We start from the raw sequence: 23,005 nt of genomic DNA on the forward strand, positions 1-23,005 counted from the left end.
TATCATGGACATCATGGTGTAGCTGGTGCCCTATCCTCAGGGGCTGGGACTTTCTTGCAGTGGGAGGCGTGAATCCTAGTGTTCTTCCCAGAAAACTTGACAGATGTGGCCGTGGTTAGCAGGACTTGGAAGGGACCATCATATCTGGGTTCAAGGGATTTTTTTCTCACAAATTTCTTTACTAACACCCAATCTCCAGGTAGCAAGCTGTGAGTCCCGTTATCTGACTCAGGATCTGGAATGGAAGAAAACACTTGTGCATGGATACGGGTTAATTCACATGATAATGCAGTCACATAATTTGTTAACACATCAGATTGCAACTGTAACTGTTGTGGAAAATAACAACCAAGTCTGGGGGCTGAACCAAACAATATTTCATAAGGGGATAAAGAGTGTTCTCCTCTTGGTGTGTATCTGTCACTGAACAGGGCAATAGGCAGACTATCTGGCCAGCTCATATCAGTTTCCTGAGCCATTTTGAGCATTCTGGCCTAAAGAGTGCCGTTCATTTTCTCCACCTTGCCACTACTCTGAGGATGGTATGGTGTGTGGTAGGCTAAGGTGGTCCCCAGGGCAGCCCATATTTCTTTGGGCCGGGTAGCTGTGAAGGCGGGGCCTCGGTCGCTCTTGATGACCTCTGGAACCCCGTATCTACACACTACCTCAGACAGGAGTTTCTTTGCTGTGGTCCTTGCTGTCATGTTAGTTACAGGGTAGGCCTCTGGCCACCCTGAAAACATGTCCACAATCACCAAGGCATACTCATATCGGCCACTTTTTGGCATCTGGATATGGTCTATTTGTATTCTTTGAAATGGGTACAGAGGTTTGGCCAGGTGTTTTTGTGGTGCTCTCTCCATCCTCCCTGGGTTGCGTTTGGAGCATATTGTGCATGAATTGCAGTAGTTCTTGGTCGCTGTAGTTATTCCAGGGGCCCAGTAGTACTTGCTGATGAGTGAATTCATCAAGTTCTTTGACAGGTGTCCACTTCCATGGGCCCATTGCACCACTGCTGGGTACATGTACTTGGGTAAACAGACTTTTCCTCTCACTTTGTACAATTCATTCTCGTAGACTGCTCCTTTGTCACCCCAGCTCAGTCTCTCTTCTGTATGTACTCCTTTCTGCCTTGAGATTAGGTAGGCCTCATCTGTTGGTATATGGACGGCCAGGACTGTTTCTGCTACTTCTTCATCCACTTTCTGCTGTTTCCTTGCAGCTTGTTTTGCTGCGGTGTCCGCGAGGTGACTGCCTCGGGCTTCTTCAGAATCTAGCTTCCCATGTGCTTTGACCTTTAGAATAGCCACCTGCTCGGGCAGGAGCAAAGCTTCCATCAATTCCTTGATGGCTGGCCCATGTTTCACCGGTGTTCCAGCGGCCGTTAGGAAGCCTTGCATCTTCCAGATGATTCCAAAGTCATGTGCCACCCCAAAGGCATATCTGGAGTCTGGGTAGATGTTCACTCTTTTCCCCTCTGCCAGTTTGCACGCAGCAGTGAGGGCTTGAAGTTCTGCTTCCTGGGCAGACATGGTAGGTGGCAGGGGATCCGCCTGTAGGATCTGATCCACGGTTGTCACTGCACAGCCTGTGTGATACTTACCCAGATCGTCCACATGTCAGTAACCGTCAACAAAGAGGGTAAGGTCCGGTTCGACCAGGGGTGTTTTACTCACTGTGGGGAGGTGTGTGGTTTTCGGCGCGCATGACTTCCAAGCAGTCATGTCCTTGTTCCGAACCTTCCTGTGCTTCTTCCTCAGTTCTCTCCTCATGTTCTTGTTCCGAACCTTTTTCTTCCTCAGTTCCCTCCTCTTGTGCTTCCCCCCTTGAAAGTAGTAGAAGCGTAGCAGGGTTCAGAGTGGTGCAGCGCTGGAGGGTGACATTGCCTGGGATCAGCAGAGATATCTGTAGTCTCAGATGTCTGGCAGAGTATAGGTGTTTTGGTTGGGTCTGGTTAAGGATGGCAGCAATATCGTGCGGTGCCAGCAGAAGGAGTGGATGTGCTAACACTAAATCAGATGTCTTGTCCAGCAGCGCCTGTGCTGCAAACACAGCCTTCAAACAGGCAGGCCCCCCTCTGGCCACTGGGTCCAACCGGCAGGAGTAGTATCCTATTGGTCTAGTCTTGCCCCCATGAACCTGTGCGAGGACCCCTGATGCATGTCCTTGTCTTTCTGACACGAAGAGTTTGAATGGTTTATCATAATAAGCTGGTGCTGTGGAAATTGCTCGTTTAAGCAGCATGAAGTTTTCCACAGATTCGTCAGTCAGGGTGAATGGGATGGATTTGAGGTCGTCATATAATGGTTGCATGAGGATGGAGGCATCAGGAATCCATGATCTGCAATAGGAAATTAGACCAAGGAAGGCATGTAATTGTTTGGCAACCTTGGGCAATGGAATATTCTGGACCACCATGATTCGGTCTTCAGTGATATGGTGGGTGCCTTGAGAGATGCAATGGCCCAGGAATATAACCTTCTCAGAGCACCATTGAAGTTTGTCTTTGGAAGCTTTACACCCCTTTTTAGCCAGATATGTAAGCAGACTCTCAGCAGTTTCTTCAGCCAGGGACAGGGTGTCAGCACATAAGAGCAGGTCATCCACATACTGGAGCAGGGTCACTTCCGGGTGGAGGTCTTGCCACGTGCTCAGGATCCTAGACATAGCATGTGCAAACTGACTTGGGGAGTTCTGGGCTCCCTGTGGCATCACTGTCCAGGTATATTGTTGGCCCTCGTGTGTGAAGGCAAATAGATACTGGCTGTTGCAGTCCAGGGGCACACTGAAGAAGGCATTTGCCAAATCAATCACTGTAAAGAACTTGGCGGAGGGTGGGATACCCGAGAGCAGGGTGTGTGGGTTTGGCACGATGGGGGTGTCCAGCACTGTGGCTTCATTTACTGCCCTCAAATCCTGCACCATCCTATATTTCTCTGGTTCACCCTTTGGGGTCTTCTTCTTGACTGGGAAGAGGGGTGTGTTGCATGGAGAGGTGCAGGGTACCAGGGCCCCACTTTTCACCAGTGCGTCCACATGGGTGGAAATTGGGCCAGTTTGAGTGGGTATTGAGGTTTCCTTGGGAGGGTCACTCCCTCTTTAAGTTTCACCACCACCGGGGGTACATCCAGGTGTCCGATGTCTTCTGGGCCTGAGGCCCAGAGCTCCTGAGGGATCCTATTCAGAATGTCAGGGGAAATGGTGGGTTTTCCATGTGGTTGATGAAGTGAAAGCATCAGGGGCAGGGAGCAAAGGGCTGAAGAATCCTTAGGTGACAATGGTGAATGTAAAGTCACTCCTCCCTCTGGTGTGAAGATGATGGAGGCCTGGAGTTTGGATAGCACATCTGCACCAAGCAAGTTAAGGGGACAGGTAGAGGACACCACAAATCTGACCAACAAGTTGGGATATGTCCCTATTAGGAGTGGTTTGGTGAGTGGATTGCGGCGTGGTACCCCATCTACACCCACACAGGACACATCTATGTCTGAAAGAAAAGAATAATCTGGCAGGCCTGTTGCTTAACTACACTTCTGGCTGCACCCGTGTCAATAAGGAAGGTGGTGGGTATCCCCTGTACTGGTAGGATGATTTTCCCTAGGGTCCTCCCTCCCCTGAAGACGCTGCCATGAGAGGGGAGGGGAACACGGGTTTGCCCCTGTCCTAGTGGGAAGTGAAGCGAGCCATGGCATGATTCGCAGCTCCCTCCTCTTGTTGCCGTGGGCGGCGGGGGGGCCTGCATTCCCTCCTGAAATGCCCTAGTCTCCCGCAGTTATAACAGGTAATCCTCTCCCTCCGGCTAGGTAGGGGAGGAGGCGGTGGGTATCCACGGCAACAGGCCTCGTCCTCGATCATCATGACTGGGGCTGGCTTCCTCTGGGTTTTCTGGCTTTCAAGCCCCTTTGCTACTAACAGCAAGTTGGCCATGGTCATGGATCGGTATTCTGGTCGGGCCTGTAACAGGCCTTTCCGAATGTCCTCTCTGAGGCCCGCAACAAAGGCAGAGGAGAGCATTTGGGAATGTGCCCTCTGGAATTGGGAAAACCCCAGGTCAGAAAAGGCCTGCATAAGTCGGGTGTGGTATTTCTCGACTGATTCTCCCTTCTCTTGTGTGATGTTGTCGGGAGCGTCCGCGGGCAAGCAGCACGGAGGGAACCTGCTTGCAGGAAGCAGCCTAAAAAGTCCGGAGGCAAGGTAACAGAAGGGCAATCCAAAGGGGTAGTCGAGTGCAATCCAAGGTCGAGGCAGGCAGCAAGGGTCAGAGGCGATAGTCGGTCCAGTGTCGGTACACGGGAAGTCAGCAGAGGGTTTAGGTAACAGGCAGCAAGGCACATAGGAGGAGAGCTTCGTATGTCACACCAAGAGGTGGAATAACTCAGCACTGAGCCAGGGCTCTGGCCAGGTTTTTATAGCCAGGGTGTGTGAGTCCGCCCCCTGGTCTCCGAGGCGACCAGGAGGCTTCCCTTCCCGAGGGCCAATGGCAGGCGAAAGGTGTGTGTGTGTGTGGGCTGGGGAACCTCCCCCAGCAAGGCCACAACTGAAGCTCAAACAGGTCCACGTGAGTTGCGAGCACGGCCCTGGGATAGTCTGCGCTGGCCACATCGTCATAAGCTATGTTCGGGGCCTCAGACGAAGGTAGGGCAGGCGGCAGCGTTTATGCATCTCCCATTAGTAAATTAGGGAACACCGCAGTGTGGTAGGAGCCATTGGGATTCAGCACCGGGAGGACTGGGTACATGGGCTTAATAGGCCTTCCGGATGCTGACTGACTTGGTGCACCAAAATGGCCGCCACCAGAAGGAGGCGGAAGTACACTGGGCTGGGCAGGAAGTGACATGAAAGGTATACCAAGATGGCCGCCACCGGATGTAGTAGGGGCGGGACTTCCGGGGAGTTGGCTGGGTATACCAAGATGGCCACCACCGGAGCGTGTCAAAGGGGTGGGCGTGGTTAAGCCACCAGGGCCGGTAGACGTCATAATGACCTGGGAGGGAGGGGCCACGGATGATGGGGCGTTAGACGAAGGGCGTGGTTTGGAGTAGTTTTCTGTCCAGTCGCCGCTATCATAGGGCGGTGGTTCAGACACATTATCAGCTTTGTTATACACATACATAATTTCATCATTTCGTTTAACTATTTCCTCTGTCCATCCCTCCTTGTGGAGAGCCTTGGCTGTACGAAACCAGGCTTCAGCTATTTTCATCAAACCCTTATCATTTAACTTCCCTCTATGTTCCCTTATCAGGGTACGCCATGATTCTGGCTGAAGACGGACAATATCATGTTTAAATCCACATACTTTTGCCAACTTCTGAAGTTTTCTCACTGCTTCAACTCCCTCCCTCCCCTCCCCTCCGCTTTCTCTATTTCAAAGAGGGTTTTCCCGAAACTCCCCCTCACTGGGTAGTGAACATTAACCCTTAGCACCAAGATGTCAGGAATCGCTGGGACGACAGGCTGATGGCCAAGTTTATGTGGGGGGATACCCCCCTTCTACTACTTTCACTAATCCCCAATTAGTTTCATCCACAGTGAACATTAACCCACAAACACATTTAGAACATGACATTACACCGTGGAACTGAACCACTGGCTGACCGACTAAGTTCGCCTCGGGGGAACCGACACGCCACCCCCCGGATTTCCGTCCGTAGATGCCCACTACAGGGTTCCGTCTTTCTTGGGGCAGACAGCTCACCAAGGTCAGAATACCCAGCCTGTAGTAAATTATTTTAGCTCGGATCAGCCTCGGTCCAGAGCCGCAGACACACAAACAGATAACGACACACAGCCAGCAGAAATCTCTTATGCAGGTTCTTAGCAAAACAGCCCTGGGCAAGGAAAAGTTTACCTGCCTTTTGCCGTCCTCGAACAGCCAAGTGGACGTGACAGTGGATCGGACAGAAACAAGTAGTACAGTGAAATATGCCTACCGTACTCTCAGGGTTGCGCTGGCCCCCTTGGTCTGTCTGGTTCCCAGCCCCGTCCACGTCTCACGGCTGCTCTTGGATTGGAACCCAGGGCCCCACGATTTTGGGCGCCAGCTGAAATGGATCAGAACCACAACTGGGTTCACACAAGATATCTGCTGCTGTTCCTAATTTGTTGTATGCGGTGCACCGGAAAAATCACAAACACAGGGTTAAGGTCTATGACGATTCTGCTTTATTCAGGGCGTTCTCTCTCTTTCATACACAGATAACATGAGAGTGTTCGTCACACATATGCCCACATCTGTTATCTCTAAATGTCTTGTACTATTGGGTAAACTAGAGGAGCTGTTAGTTAAAGTCTTGTGTCTCTCGCTAATTGGTTAGTCAAAGATATCTTCTGCCTGTAGCATCCTCCCTCGGCATTCTTTTCATGCATCCTCGGCGCACTTCCGGATACAGGATACATCTTGGTTAAGCGTAGCAACGCTAAAGCTGAGTAAGGAAAGTCACAAAGCTAGGAAGCAAATGAAACAAATTCAAACATAGGAAAAGACATTATCTTGATATGATCCATATTCGTTCACACTTACATTTTGTAATTGTCACAGCATTTGCTAGGAACAGTGTGTGTTTCCATTAAAACACGTAATTGCAGCTTATTCTGTGTAAGGGGGTTAATCGCAGAGTTAACCAAACTCCAGTGACGATCGCTCTCAGTCTGCTGGCCTTACATTATAGTCCTGTGAGCTGCAAGATTTCTGTGCAGGGTGAGGCTGAGAGTGGTATCGTCACATCTTGGTGACGGCATGGTAGGATGAAAACTGGGTATCGTCACACACTGGTGACAGTACAGTGGGATCAAACCTGCTGTTACTGTCACACTGAGATCACCAACCCTTGCTATAGAGCGTCACTTTCCTATCAGAGTCTACTGGGGCTGTTGACTTCACATCCAAGTGGGCAGCATTGAAGCAGTCTGTCTCAGGGGTTTCGTCTGTCTACACAAGGGAGACTTTTGCAAGTAAATAACATACTTAACATATGGAAAGTTTGTTGTTGAAATAAATGATCTGGTTACAGGGTTTCCATTAACATGCTTGGGATAAATGTTGGTCTATATTTACACAAAAAGTATACTGCCATCACCCCCTAAACAAAGACAAACTAGATGGACTCCTGGTCTGGATGGTCTTTTTTTTTCTCACTCTTCTATGTTTCTCTGTACTAGGCTCAAAGAACAATACAATTTCCAGAACGTCCACCTAAATATATTTTAAAATGTGACAATATATAGAAAAGCATTACAAATAATAAGAAGGATACACTTCTGCACATAATGAGATGTCAGGGAATCTGCATGGAAAATAATTACCAACGTTTAGTCACGATGTGTCTTCTGACTGCACACTCACACGTGCTCTCACAATTCTCTGTGCTTTTAAGCCACCAATGGGAGTTAAGCCAAACTCTGTTTAACTTTGCGTAGGGCGGGAAAGGGTTAGAATCTCTATACCATTGTAGAGAGTACTTTTCACTTTGTTTGGGATTGGGGTAGTAGGGTCACAGGAAGAGACAGAAACATAAACAAGTCTTTAGTAGCGTGTGCAGGAGTTATAACTTTTGCTGGATTTTCCCTGCTGATTTTGGTTGTCAGAAGGGCATAAGGTGTGAACAAATCTCCTTAATGGGTTCCCTAACATTAATAACAACCCATTGGGGGTTCCAGCTCTCCTCCACTCCAGTCTGTGTGCCCTCATGGTGTCCTTATGGGGTGAGGGCTCAAGCTGTTAATGCATTCCATGCACAATCCATTAAAGTGCATGTCAAGTCTAACCCTTTCAGGTGGAAAATAATTAGAACCCCTGCCATGTTTGTACTGGTATCCAGGGCTCAGTTAAAGAGCTTTACACTCACTTTCTATTCTACAGACAACAGTATAGCCAGACATGAAGTACGGGAAAATGATTTTTGTTTTTGTCTGTGTCTTTCTCAGCAGGACAGAAAGTAAGGGGAATTCTCTGTGAGTCACTGATAGCAGTAAAAACCCAACGGATCTATCCAAAACTAACAAAAAAGGCTGGGCATACACTTTTAAGCAGGACTCTTGCCAAAATAGCAAACTAAAATGATTAGCCCATTAAAGGGTAAGATAACAAAACCAGCTTGTGTTGGAATATTTGCCTTCAATCCAGAGATGTATCCCACAGTTGTTCTGCCTGTTAGATGTTTACAATCTAATGGCCAGCATAAATCAACTAACTTCCTCTAAGCCCTGGTTGTCCTGGATCTGACCCAGCCTGTGACTGTATAGTGAAAGTAGAAGCAGCACAATGATAGGCATATCTATCTGTCACTCTGCTTTCTCTTCATATCAGCCTACTTCTTGTCAGCTGATAGCTTAATTGTTCTTCTTTTCTCTCTCAGACTCATGTTCTGCTGTGCGGGGGATCTGATACCACTTCAAATTCATGTACTTACACCACTTGCATTTTAAAAACATATTTAATTATGTGATAATGATTACAGAGCGACATTAATGTGTGCCTGTATCTGCCTAGAGTTCAGCTTTAAAGAAGTCTCATCTACTTGTTTTTAGTTGCCCCTATCCCCAAGCGGGTAAAGTGCATGTAGCACATTGTCCCATCTTTTTAGGTGGGGTATTAACGGAGCTAGCATGGTCGACAATGAGCCCCCTCCCCACCTCTCTTCAACCATGCAGCTATTAAGGAGACAAATACCAAATAAGCTTTGATCTCTGGCTCTATGCACTTGCCAGAGACAAGCGCCATCACTAGGATTGCATCCCAACACACTGTAACTTCATCACAATACAGAGCATGTACTGAAGAACACTGCCATAAACACAACATATTGCAGAGCTGATCTCCCTTGGCAGACACATCTGTGACCACAGTGTTGGCCACCCAGGTGGGACATTGCACAGCACTGGTTACTTGCACCGGCGCAATTGTTAGAACAATAGGCAGCAGAAATGGGCAGTACCAGATACTTGTCGATAGTACCTGGAATCAGTGACATGGGCTTGAAGTTGGCATACTGGAGTGGAGGGTGCATATCAGAGAGGGAGAGACGAATCTGGGTGATCAGGTTTCAGGAGGTAGCAGAACAGCTCTGGCAGGAGAGAGCACATACGAGAATGGGGGAGCAGTGATATAAGCTGGAGGAGCAGACACTGATTAAAAGAGCACCAATGCTATCCAGCCACTTCCAGCAGCTAACTAACAGGAGTAGTGATGCTGCTGTCACTACTCCTGTCAGCCTACATATGGAGATATACATGCTCCATTGCGCATTGTAGTAATGGACCGGCATGCTCAATAAGCAAGGGGGCAGTGACACCTGAGATCAGCAACAGTAACGCCCATAAATCGGCTTCTATCAGGGAAGATGCAGAAAGGCAATAAGAAAATAAGTGATTTTCTTCTAATATATGTTTGTGGTTCAATGGAAATACAAAGCAAAGTATCTGTAGAAAAATGTATGGACCAGTGTTTATTTTTTTAATGATCATGAGTTCTAAGTGGACACATATGCCATTTATGGTGGCACTGATAACAAAAACAGTACAATCAGTACAATTTTGATATATTTTGTAAATGTTATTGCTTAGAAGCCAATGCGGCGTATATACTAAATGCATACAGTATACATTTTTTGAGGGCCTTTAAATGCCAACTACAACTTTGACCATGTTACTTCTATGAAGATGGATTGGTTGCTGGAGTCAGTTGTCAATGCCGTGGGCCGTGGTTCCAGGTTTAGTCTCTGTTAAAGTGATAATTTGGATGGCTTGCCCACCTATGTTTAAAAAAAGAAAGAAAAGAAAAGTCACAAAAGGCACCTCCTACAGCACAGGGATGGTTTAGAAGAAAGTTAACTAACTCTGGTCCATTAGGAAAAGGGAATATTGTTTCACAGGGTCAATACACCAAAATGTGATATTTTAGTTAGATATGGAATCTGGTGGGCTAAATCAGCTCCTGGATTCTTCTATGCCTTGATATTCTAACAAGCGAGATATTGCTGCTACAACATCTTACACTGTTCCGTTCCATTCCATTTGGGAGTTTTGTGTGTTCCAGCTCCTCCTGTCACATTTTCCATAATATCACCAATAGAGTCCCCAAGGAACAAGAGAATATCGGGGGTATAATTCTCCAGTATGTACACCCCTGTTGTTTAAGGGATAGTGGTGTGGGCAGGGACACATCCAGGAACTCACCACTCTCCAGATCCAGAAATGATATACTCACATTGTAAACTTCCAGTAGCGCATGTTTCTATTTAGCTTAGCAATGACATCCATGTCTTCTGAGCTGAGGTGAAAGTCAAAAACCTGATGAGACAGTTAAATGAATTCTAAGAGGCTACTTTATAAAAGATTCATCCAGTATATAGCTGGGCAAATGCCAACTGCATGGCATTACAGCTGCTAGATGGAGCTAGAGGAGCAAAGCAATTTCTTATGCTCCTCAGCTCCATCTAGCAGCATAAATCAGCCCCTAAATTTTGACAATCCAGAATTCATGGGTATGTTGACATTGTAGGCTTTCAGATCTTTCCAGGATATCATTAACACTTTAGTATATCATCGTATGAACTCAATGTTTTGGTGTGGCATTGTTTTAGAATTCTAACCTACAAACTGCCATTGTCCTGGGATGTCAAATGACCCCAAGAGGTAATATACTTTTAAAAAGACAGCATGGATACTTGCTTGTCCACCGGTTGCCCTCACTGTCTGCTTCCAGCATTCTCCCCTCCCAGCAGCAGCATTTATCTTGGTTGCTAGCCAATAGGGTCTCAGCTCCCAGTGGTGGCCTACATCATGGCTGGGCAAGGGAATGCTGTGCCACTCTTCTTCTTTTCTAGCGTGCTGGTTGCTCCTGCAAGGATTCACTCACTGCCACTTTGTACTTCCCCCCAGCTTCCCTGTCAGTTTCTGAATAATGGGTTTGGCCATACAACCCCAGCTCTGGGTTTGGCCCCAGTGCAGGGGGTGCTTTATTGAAAGCTTATCAGCCTGGGACTCTGTGCTTGTGAAAGCATTTCCTGTGGACCAAGTGTGTCTGATCACTTTGTCTGTTTCTGTTCCTATGCTTTGCTACATTCACGGATACCCCTACTGTCTGCTGCCTGCCCCGACCTTTACTACATTCCCAGATACACTCACTGTCTGCAAACATCTCAGACCTTTGAAACATCCACAGACTAAAGGCTGTGACACACTGCACGCGAAGCGGTGGCACGCTGCCTTTGCGAGCAGTGTGTCATGTAATCATCTGGCTGCACTCAGCTCACACACTGCCCGCAAAGCTACCTGCCGGACATCTTTGCTTCGCTCTGTACGGCTTTGTGTGCAGTGTGTCACGGGCTTTAGCCTTCTGTCTGCTACCTGTCCTTGCTCCACCAGAGTGCCCTCCATCCTTTAAATTCCATATCTGTTTTCTACCTTGGGTCCACTTGTGACACTCTACAGCCAGAGTATATAGTTTCTTGTAATAAGTCATGGGGCAAACTATTACCAGTTTAGCCTGCTTGCCTTAAGGGAAGGGGGGTTGCTAAAGGTGAAGCTACACTTGCCTGCTTTTGTTTTTGCTATATTAAACAATGTTTGTGTTACCTGGAGATTCTGCCTCATGTGGTCAGGATTGAAGCTCTTCACTATAGGCACACATCCTCTCTGAATAATGTATCGGATAGACACCTGTGCTGGGCTCTTATTGTATTTCTCTCCAATCAAAGTCAGGACAGGATCTTGTAAGAGAGCAGGGCAATTCGAATCCACCCTACAAACCCATAACACAAATGTAATTTAAATGACGAGTAAGCAATACTAATCTTAGAACTACTATGAGAAAGGTATTGTTAATGTTACTTAGTTTTCTGAAGCTTTAATATTTACTTGACAAAAAATGGCCAGAAAGTTATGAAATGGAATGTAGTTATATTTTCTCACCATTTTGTTCCTGTGGGGGATCCCAGGACCCCGTAGGCAGCCAGAACAATATTATTAGCATTACAGAACTCCAACATTGGCTCTTGGGTGAGGTATGGGTGACATTCCACCTGTTTTCATTAAAACACAAAAGTAATGCATTTATTACCCACCTTTTATCATGGTTCTGTAGAATGTATACTTTAACTTGCAGTGATATAGAGGATTCCTGTTCATTTATAACAGGGGCTGCAGAAAAAGAGATTGAGGGCTCTGTGTTCGCAATCTCTTCTTCTATTTTAAAAGGGAAATATCAGGGATCTGTTTAGACGCACCCAAAAGTAAAGTAAAAAATACAAATATTTAATATAAATAAATAAATAAAAGTAAAATGTAAAAAGTTTTAAACGTTTATTAAAAATTAATAATAATAAAATATTTTAAAACATATGAAAAAAGTTAGAAAAAAACATTTTCGGTTTTGGCCCGACATTTTTTTTCATTTAGTTTTTTTTTCGGTTTTACATTTTTCATTTCGGTGCACATCTAGTTCAAACCCTTTCCCGGATTTATTAGAATATTACTAGAATCAAAGTTTTTACTAAATTAGGTTTCAAAGCAGAGTGGAATTTCTCACGCTGGCTAAAACTCTACTCTGACATCCTGTGGAGCCAACCCAGGACCCCACCTGTGAGGGTGGAAGGAGGAAAAGGAAAGAGGCGAGGACATCCACCAGCTTACTTGGCAGGACCAAGGAGAGGTAAGTAATCTCATGTTACAAATGCAATGGTATTTTGTGATGCATTAATAAAGATGATGGGTTTGTTCACTATTGTGATCTAGTTTGTCACTTTTGTTACTGGGACATATCCCACATTGCATGTCTAGATTGCAGTCTGCATACTACTACCCAGATAGCAAGAAATTGTGCTGCAAGTTTGAAAATGACTTGCTAAACTATTGCAGACTTGCCAAGCTTCACAATTTTGTTGCACAATTACAGCAAGTCTGCATTGCAAGTCTCCAGACCAGCGAGCTTGCAGAGCTCTTGCTAAGACCTGCAGGACTCTTGCTGTAGACTTGCCAAGCAAATTTGCTACAAATTCAAAAAGTGTCACCTAGAACTTGTGCTCCAAGTATTCTGCAAGTCTACAACTTGCCAGGAATATGTGCAGCAAGTTAACAAAATTACAATTTAACCCTGACACAAGGTTGTGGCAAGTTATCCTTGCTATCTGGGTACCTGATATACAAGTACAATGCATGTCAATATTTGTTCATATCTGTACCGCTCTTTTCCACAATAAAAACTAACATGCTAAAAAAATGTTTACAAAAATAAAGATGATGGGGATCAATTTATTTATGCACATCAATAAATGACCTGCAGCTACCGGTATGTACACAATCACCAAGGAATTTATTAGGAACACCTAGACATCTGCTTACTCCTTTAAATAATCTAATCAGTCAATTAGGTGGCAGCAGCACAATGCATAAAATCATAAAGGTCAGTAGGAATGGGGAAAAAATGTGATCTTAGTTAATTTGACCTGGCATTGTGGCATAATTGTTGGTGCCAGTCAGTTATTTCTGCAACTGCTGTTCTCCTTGGATTTCTCACACAACAGTCTCTAAAGAATACTCAGAACATTGCACAAAACAAAAAAAAACAGCCATTGATCAGCAGTTTTGTGGTGGAAATTCCCTGTGGTCAGAGGAGAATGGCCAGATTGGTTGAAGATGGCAGAACGGCTACAGGAACTGCTCTTTACAACTGTTGTGAGCAGTAAAACCATCTCTGAATGCACACCACCTAGGAACCTTGAGGCGGATGAGCTACACCAGCAGAAGAACACATTTGGTTTTACTACTGCCAGCAAAGAACAGAAAACTGAGGCATCTATTGGTACAGGATTATCAAAACTGGACAGTTGAAGAATGGAAAAATGTATCCTGGGCTGATGAATCTCAATATCCGCTGAAGCACATAGACGGTAGGCCAGTCACCGAATCTGATGGAACACATTTGGGATGTGGCAGAACAAGAGATTTGCAACATAGCTGACTAATCTTCAGAAATTGCATGATCATGTTAACATGAAGCAGGATCTGAAAGAATACATGTAATCCATGCCAGGAAGGACTGTCATCCCTACATCTCTTAAGATGTTAGCCCATAACCTTGTTTATACTTACCAAAAGACTAATGACCTAAATTGCTAAGTGAGTGTATTAATTGAGCATATATCAACTTTACCATTAGGCACTGTAGGCCTTCATCTATATGCCAAAGTGGCATGTAAGGCCAGCCTCTATGGGTTTTGGGCTGACAAGCAGTTTCTCAGATACTTCGGAGTTATCTGTTAAAGGGTATTATTCATATAGGGATTATGTATGCATGTGATGAACATAAGTGATGATTGATTTTCTATATATACATTTGTTCAGTATGGGAATATACGCAATGAGATTAGAGTCTGTGGTTCAGGTTGTATTTGCTATACATCTGTTACTGATCAAGCAGAAATGCTTAGAACCTCCCACATTCCTTATTATCAAGAAAGACTGTGAAATATTCTAAATCAAAGTTTATGAAGTGTTTACAAAGTATGTATTATATCTCTTTATTGCAATATTTCTTGATTAAGTTATTCATATAAGAAAGAACATTGTATTATGTATAAATATTGGTCTTTGTAACATTCTATAGTTTATTAGAACGTATTATTGCATTCAACACAAGAATCCTCTATTCCCATCCCCCTTGAAACCTTATGGTTTGTCTAAAGTTTCAGATTACACTTGGACCTAGATGGCCGGAGAGGAGGGGGGGGGTCTGGGGCACAAAGGACTCACACTGACACACACGCTGGCTTGCTGGACACACACTCGGACACACGCGGTCATGGAGGGACACACAGACATGAGACTAACATTTTAAACACATACACAAGAACTTATTAATACATCTACATATTTCTATACTTTAGTTTTATGCTATTATTTTGTAATCATTTGTAACTTTGTAATTAAACACATTTATGAGTTTCAAGCAAGAACGGAAGCTATTTTTCCTCTTTTAAACTTTTCACCCTAAGAACAAGAATATGAATATGACATAAAAATATAACACCATATATCATAGTCAACATTATCTTAGATCAAACTTGCAGCAGACCTATACATGAAATCCAGAGCTCACTTTACCAACTAACACCAACTAACACCAACTAACACATTAACTAAAGGATAGTTCCCTCCTCCATGACAGGCCTCAGATCAGTCCATAAATGGCTCTCTCCCTGCTACTCCTGTCAACACAACATAGGGACCCCAAGTCCCTTCTTACCGGGCACAGTCCGCAGGAAAATGAGTCATCACCCACTCCTTGTCTCAGGACACAGGGCAAACACTTGGCATACCAAACCTCACTACACTACTTAATTTTTTTTTAGCTCAATGTAATAGAAGACTGGTAAAAATGGTATTAATGGCACAAGCTCCATAAGGCAAAGTCCCCAAATGGGTTACTCACGCAGAGTTGCAGGGTCACGTCTTCAGTCCAAATGGATGGGGAAAACTTAACTCCGTGCTTCTCCATGGGGCATATTCCACTCCTAACTCTGCCCCACTCTCCTTTTATATCCTATCAGAGGAGAACAGATTGACACTCCACATAGGAAGGGACCTTCTCTCAAGGGGTCCTACAGGCAGCTTTTCCCCATTTTTTATTCTCATCTTAGAAATGCAGTCACCTCACAATAACATATTTACACATTGCCAATATATTCTTAGCCAGGCTTAGACCAGTAAAAGAAGAAGATGTTCTGTGTATAACAGGCGACCCAATTTAGTGCCCATGGGATCCAGAGATGGAAATCCTCTCCCACATCTACCTGATTGCAGACGGGCTTATATTTGAGGTCCGCTTTATTTAAGATCATCTCCAGCTGCTGGCGGTTGAAGTTGGACACTCCAATGGATTTGACGAGTCCGGCATCTTTACATTGCTCCATTGCCTGAAAAAGAGAGGAAATGAAAAGCCTCATAGGTAACTAACCACTCGCAACTGGATATGGCCTCCGTCCAAGACATCTGATAAATATTTTTCTCTTCCAAAACACACTGCTGGGATTACATAATCGCTTTAGGAAGAATATGAACAATAAGGCAAAACAATTAAATAAGTCTCATGTCACAAGACAGCCAAAGCCATCATATTGCACAATGTTCAATGGGATCTGTTCAGAACAAATAATCTCCATACACATTACTCTTCCCTTAAAGTGGACCCGGAATCAAATATGTTTTCTCACAATTTCATGTTCATTCATGTAAAGTAATGTGTCAGTATGACACTTCCAGGTATTTGTTAACTCTAACAGAGATCATAGTACTCCCCCTGACAATGCCTTCATCTAATTTCTCTCCAGAAGGATTTCTCTTTCTTCAGGCATCATCCAGGGTCACCATCTACTCCTTGAACTGAGATTTTGACACAAAATGTACAGTATATCCTGGAGCCCCTGCAGCTTTTGGCTGCGTTCACAATGTTTGACATGGATGAGCCCCTGCTGCAGCCTCTCACTCTTGTGACTGCTTGCAGTAGATGAGGACATCATTCAACCTAGGCAAAGTTACCGGACTGGAGCACAAGGATTTTGCTTTAAAGAAAGCAAGATGCAGACTCTTTTTTCTTTTAAATGAACTGTTGCTGTATATTGTGACAAGTCAGTCATTTATTCATGCCGACAGTCCTATAAGTAAGAAGCAGGTTTACTCACCTCCCAGGTTTGGCGAAGGTCAACATCATCCACCAAGGACACGCCATTCTCATCAACAGGAAATAGGTCATCTCCTGGCTAAAATGTATTAACAATAATCATTAATTATCATAGTCACGTTATCTTACAACATTGCTGCCTTTTCAACGGATGTCAACAGATACCAATGGAACGTAACCGGGAAAATGTATGGGTTTGAATGTGTGCGATACGTTGTAGTGTGCTGAAAAAAAAAGTAGAGCATGCACTACTTATTTTCAGAGCACCGTAACGCAACACGTCAAAAATGGATGTCAACACAATGGAATGTAAGTAAAAACAGAATACATAAAAGTTTGTCCACTCAGGACATGTTAATTAAAATAAAAAATGCCAAAAAAAAACCCAGAACGAAACACAACAGAAGTCAATGGAGGTTGAAAGTCAATGGACCTCTGTTGATTTTGGTGCGAACGGGCCCTAACACACCAGTCTTTGGTTTTCTGAGTCCTTCTTGTAACATAGGTGTTTTACCTGTGGAACCTGCCAGTAGATCTGTTACTTTTTTATTACCTGTAACAGGGTGGCAACCCTGCTCCTTCTGCAGTAAAATCTCACTGTAGGTAGTCTTAAATGGACATGTAGTTTTTAAATGAACTTTAAGTAACAAAGTAAAGCGTAATGCCAGCTAACACTTTATAAACAGTTACAGCAACAGGTTTTTCCTCTAGTGAAAAGAAACATTTAGCCATATGAATAAGAGCTGATTATTTTATAATCACCCCATACAGTGTAAAATAGTTTGCTCTTCCCTCAAATTAAGCTAAATGAGCATAGATTGTTCTAATTTAGCTTCATCCTCAAGAAGGGAATAAAAGCTTAGAATCTGGAAGCTATTTCAACTGGGAGTGCATTTACAGGGCCCTGCTGCCACCAATGTATCAGCAAAAATCTGACAGAGGTTCTAATACTACTAATACTACCCCACTCAACCAAAAACTACTGAAGAAAACAAATTTTTGGCTTGACATACAATCGCATTATTCTATAGCTTTCCAAAAGTTACAGCAATAATCAGGGCCGTTTTCAATACTGATTGGACCCTGGGCAAAAAATGTATTGGGCCCCCCTCACCATCACCCCTTCCCCTCCCTGGCCCTACCAGTAGCATACGGAAGAGGTGGGGCAACACTAGCACCACACTGCAATTTTTTTTAGAATAAACAGACAGGGGAGAGAGCGAGGAGTGAGAGCCAGGGGGAGAGAGAGCGAAGAGACAGCCAAGGGAGAGAGAGTGAGTAGAGACAGCCAAGGGAGAGAGAATAGACAAGCCAGGGGAGAGAGAGAAAAGAGACAGCCAGGAGAAAGAGAGGAGAGACATCCAGGGAGGAGAGTGAGGAGAGACAGCCAGAGGAGAGAGCAGGGAGAGTCAGCCAGGAGAGAGAGCAAGAAGAGACAGCCAGAGGGAGCAAGGAGAGACAGCCACAAGAGAAAGCGAGAAGAGACAGCCAGGGGAGAGAGCAAAGAGAGACTGCTGGGAGAGAGAGCGAGAAGAGACAGACGGAAGAGAGAGAAAGAGAGGAGAGAAAGCCAGGAGAGAGAACTAGGGGAGAGAGCAAAGAGAGACAGCTAGGAGAGAGAGCGAGGAGAGACAGACAGGTGAGACCGAGAGGAGAGAGAGAGCCAGGAGAGACAGCCAGGGATTCTGGTGCAGTTAAATGCACTGCAAGGCAGGAGACGTGGCTGTGGGGCCATTGACTTGAATGTATCTCCAGGCCCCCTCCTGCCCCAGAACACAGGGAACATTTTATAATGCGATACAGTCAGGGCAGCCATCAGGGAGGTACGGCCGATCCTCATGTAATGGGCCCGGGCAGCCTGGGCGGCCCGCCCGGGTCCCTTACATGACTATCGGCCGACGGTGAAGGGTGAGAAGGCGGAGGCCTGGCCCTAGCAAATAATTAAATGTTCTATGTATGGCCGCTTTGCTGCAGCCATACATAGAACTTGATAATGACATTTTCTTTAAAAACTCTAAATCCTGCTTCAGCAGCATAGATTGAACTAGAGAAGCAATATCAGGAACCTGCTCTGCATATGTATGTGTTGCATACATAAACTATGGCATATTTGTGCACTTACTTGGTGTGAAGGGAGAGGGGAGTGGACAAACACAGTGGGGGTGACATCTCAGGGCACGGTGTGGGCTCCCAGCTGGGCCCCAGACAATACAGGAGAGCAAAGTACGGGGAGCAGTGGGCGTGGTCGAGTTGATAGTGGGCGGAGCCCAGAGCCACGTCTATGCTGCTGTATGTAGCCTCCTGTCTGTAGCGCACCAATGCTGTGTACACAGACAGGGGGCAGGGCTGGTGCAAGCCCCATTGCCTACACAGGTGAGGCTGCCAGCCCTGCATGTGTTTATCTTATCTTTGGGCCCCACAACAATGATTGGGCCCTGGGCAGCTGCCCCTTTTGCCCTGCGTTAAAGACGACCCTGGTAATAATAGCAAAACATTTTTTTTTAAAGTTCCTATGGCAAATGCATACCTGTAAAGATATAGGAAAATGGATGATAAATAGGTCAACGTAGTTCAGCTGGAGGGACGCAAGGGATCTTTCTAGAGCCGGTCGGACCAGGTGGGGCTGGTGGAAAGTCCCCCAGAGCTGTAACCACAGAAAAAAATGTGCAGAATCTTTAGGTAACCACTCACCAAAAAAACAACTTCTAATGACATTTCTCAAAGTAGAGGATCAAACTCAATTTTTGAATGGAGTCAAATTTTAAAGAGGAACTTCACCCAAATCTTTGAAATGACAACAAAGACACCTTTAGAAATGTTTAGTAATGACAATCTACAAACTGATACTTCTAGATAATTGCCGGCTTTGTATTCTTTGTATTCCTTATTTCTCTTTTCCTCCCCATTCTTCTTACAGTGGCCATTTTTTTTATTTATGTGACCATGTACATCATCTCAGGGGAAGAAAAATACCTTTCACTGAGATCTCATGAGAGTACAGATGAGACTTCCCAGCAAAGCACAGCTGATGTAACCTTCCCAGGATGCAACGTTTAGGCACAATACATTACTAATGCCCAAGAGGACCAGGGAGTGTGAAAACAATTGTAAGTAAAAGAAAAATATGTTCAACTAATCAATGTGAGATGATTTCATATCAGCATGCAGAGCAGAGATTTTTTATTGACAGGGTGTAAAGGTCTGCTTTAAAGCAAAATGTCCCCCCAAACACAGTATTTAAAAAAATGCGGACACATATACAATTTTACCTACTTAGTTAGTATGTTGATGTAAATGAAAATAAAATGTATATGAAAAATAAGGTAAAGGCAGAATATATAAATTAAGAACTGGAAGGGACCAAAAAGAACCCTGTCCCAAATAAAAAGGCAGATGCACCTTAGTTGTGTGGAAGACATCTTCTCTTTTTATGTCCCCATCTGAGAACTTCTCCCGAAAGGCCTTTCCGATACTTTCCTCTGTCAGGTAAAAATAGGCGGAATCCACATGGCGGTAACCGATGTCCAAGCCAGTCTTGGTGGCTTCCTTCACTTTATCTCTAATAGTCTAGGTCAAGAAGTATACTATTGTTGAATATTAATACATTGTTATTCTCTAAAGATTCCAGCCAGACAATTATATTTTGGTTGTAATTTTAATAGTGCAAGTTGAAAAATAAAGCAGATGTTACTCATGGACGAGTACACGTCAGTAAAAAAGCATGAATATGGACATAATCTTTTTTCTCTTTCTCTGTCTTTCTTTTTTTCACTCCCCTCTACCTTTTTTTTGTAATTCCAAACAACAACTCTACATACCTGATCCAGCATCTCCAAGTTTCCAACGTTTGAGATGGTCAGAGCTTTTTTAGCAAACAGTTCATCTGAAAGCTGAGAAGATAATCACTTATAAACACAGCTACGAAAATACTAAATACTTATTGTATGTAGAATAGGCAATTTAGTACACAAATATACCCCTCAAGCATACTTACATATTTATTAAATCTTTCAGTGAATTGTAAACCTGAACTAGAGCTAAACATGCATTTGAAAAACATATGTGGAAGCTGTTTTAGCTGCCAGGTGACTTACAGGTCCAGTTTGGTGACCTGCCTTTTCTCTGGGACAGTTAAGCAATACAGCTTTGCCACTTCCCCATACCATACTGTGACAGGACAATAAAGGCAACAGCACACTGAGCCCATCTCTTTCTTCTCTCCTTCTGTCAGCATGTTTCTTGTTATCATGTGTGCAAGCAACAGAGCCTGATTGGCATAGAGCGCTGCCCTTCCTAGTCTAAGTGCTGATAGAAATTGCATTAAACTATAAGTGTAATTATTTTTTTAAACTACATTAAGGGCCCATTCACATCAAAATCAGAAGGAGATCGTTGACTTGCAGTTTCAACGTCCGTTGACTGTTCTTTTGCGATTTTACATTTTTCTTCTCTTTTTTGCCAGTCTTTATTTTAATTAACATGTCCTGCTTGGACAAATATCTATGTTTTTACTTCCGTTGCATTGTGAATACATCTGTTTTTGTTCCCTTACGTTGCACAGAAAAAAATGTAGAGCATACTCTACTTTTTTCTTATCGCACCCACAGAGCTAAAAACTTAATTGCAGAATGGCACCGCTTGTAGGGGGCCTACAAATCCCAGCAATACATTTATACAGCAATGCAGAACAGTATATGAATTGGACTTAGGGCTTCGTAATGCGATGGACTCTGGGCTTCATAACGCGCTGGACTCTGGGCTTCGTAACGCACATGTCCCCAGAGAAGATTGCATGTCCCCAGAGCAGAATACATGTCACCAGAGCAGAATATAGGTCTCCAGAGCAGAACATAGGTCTGCCGAGCGCAATACACGTTCCCAGAGCAGAATACAGGTCCCCAGAGCAGGATACATGTCCGCAGAGCACAATACATGTTCCCAGAGCAGAATACATGTCCCCAGAGCAGAATACATGTCCCCAGAGCAGAATACATGTCACCAGAGCAGAATACATGTCACCAGAGCAGAATACATGTCCCCAGGACAGAATAAATGTCAATGACAATGCTAAGCCTGATGAAGGCACCCTGTGTGGCCCCGAAAGCACTTGTTTATATGACAAGGAACTTCAATAAATGAACATTTTGTTATCCAAAGATGGATTTTGGTGAGCTGGTGACATCTCTACACAGAGCACAATAGATGTTCCCAGAGCACAATACATGTCCCCAGAGCACAATAGATCTCACCAGGCTGCGATCTCTCCCGGGGGGCATATAGATCTCTGCAGGGCTCTGTGGACAGTAGCTATGCTGTGGAGAGTTGATTGGGTGGGTGCTGTCTCCGGAGCTGCACTGTGCTGTGTGGGACTATGCATGGCTGTGCCTGCGCTGGGAAGGAGGAGGTAGAAATATAGAACCGGACAGGCATTGCCAGGGACAACTACTGCCAAGTCCCCAGCAGGCTGCTGAAGTCCATACAAACGCAGGAACTCAGCAGCAGCTGCGGTTTGAAAATGTAAAGGGCCGGTATCGGCCTTAAGAATCGGGGCATTTTCACGAGCACAAGTACTCGTGAAAAAGCCTGGTATCAGCCCCAATACGATACTAGTATTGGTATCGGGAAATCCCTATTGCAAGGCAACAGATCTGGTGTGAATGGGGCCTTAATGTTGTTTTTAAATCTGCTTAGAATTCAGCTTTAATTATTATTATTATTATTCATTATTTCTATTTAAACTTAAGTTTGAATATTCACCAGCGCTTTAGGGTACCATCTTCTGTGTAAAGTATTAACATTTTTGTTACTTTATTTATTATAAGTCTCTGAGAGGAAATATTTTCACATCAAGTTCATGGGCTGCCATTACTATTCTCCTTTTGGAAATGCCAGTTGACCAGTCAGAAATGTAAAGCCTCAGAATCTTAATAACATCTACAGGGCAGCCATCAGAAATTTTGGGGCCCCTTACACAGCTTTAGTGTGTAAAGCCCCCCCCCTCCACACCGCCGCCACACTGAACCAGTCACATCAGTCTCTGCACAGAGGAGCTTAAACTTAATGCAGAATGGCACCGCTTGTAGGGGGACTACAAATCCCAGCAATACATTTATACAGCAATGCAGAACAGTATATGAATTGGACTTAGGGCTTCGTAACGCGCTGGACTCTGGGCTTCGTAACGCGCTGGACTCTGGGCTTCGTAACGCGCTGGACTCTGGGCTTCGTAACGCAATGGACTCTGGGCTTCGTAACGCGCTGGACTCTGGGCTTCGTAACGCGCTGGACTCTGGGCTTAGTAACGCGCTGCACTCTGGGCTTGGTAAA

At 44.6% G+C, this 23,005-nt stretch overlaps 1 protein-coding gene across 1 annotated transcript in view; it reads right to left on the minus strand.

Annotated features, from left to right (window-relative positions):
• Positions 1-4,654: 4,654 nt before the first annotated feature.
• LOC108799284 (aldo-keto reductase family 1 member C1 homolog) overlaps positions 4,655-23,005 on the minus strand; it is a 21,889-nt gene continuing 3,538 nt past the window's right edge. The window contains exons 2-10 of the mRNA XM_018571129.1: positions 20,078-20,245; positions 19,206-19,322; positions 16,680-16,757; positions 15,792-15,914; positions 11,914-12,023; positions 11,578-11,743; positions 10,208-10,290; positions 5,939-6,044; positions 4,655-5,263 (exon numbers count right to left, since the gene is read on the minus strand). Of these exons, the coding sequence (XP_018426631.1) occupies positions 4,655-5,263; positions 5,939-6,044; positions 10,208-10,290; positions 11,578-11,743; positions 11,914-12,023; positions 15,792-15,914; positions 16,680-16,757; positions 19,206-19,322; positions 20,078-20,245 (1,560 nt within the window). The remainder of the gene's footprint in view (positions 5,264-5,938; positions 6,045-10,207; positions 10,291-11,577; positions 11,744-11,913; positions 12,024-15,791; positions 15,915-16,679; positions 16,758-19,205; positions 19,323-20,077; positions 20,246-23,005) is intronic.

This window comes from Nanorana parkeri, unplaced genomic scaffold (genome assembly GCF_000935625.1).
Source record: "Nanorana parkeri isolate BGI_ZX_2015 unplaced genomic scaffold, ASM93562v1 scaffold1686, whole genome shotgun sequence".
NCBI classification, from domain to species: domain Eukaryota; kingdom Metazoa; phylum Chordata; class Amphibia; order Anura; family Dicroglossidae; genus Nanorana; species Nanorana parkeri.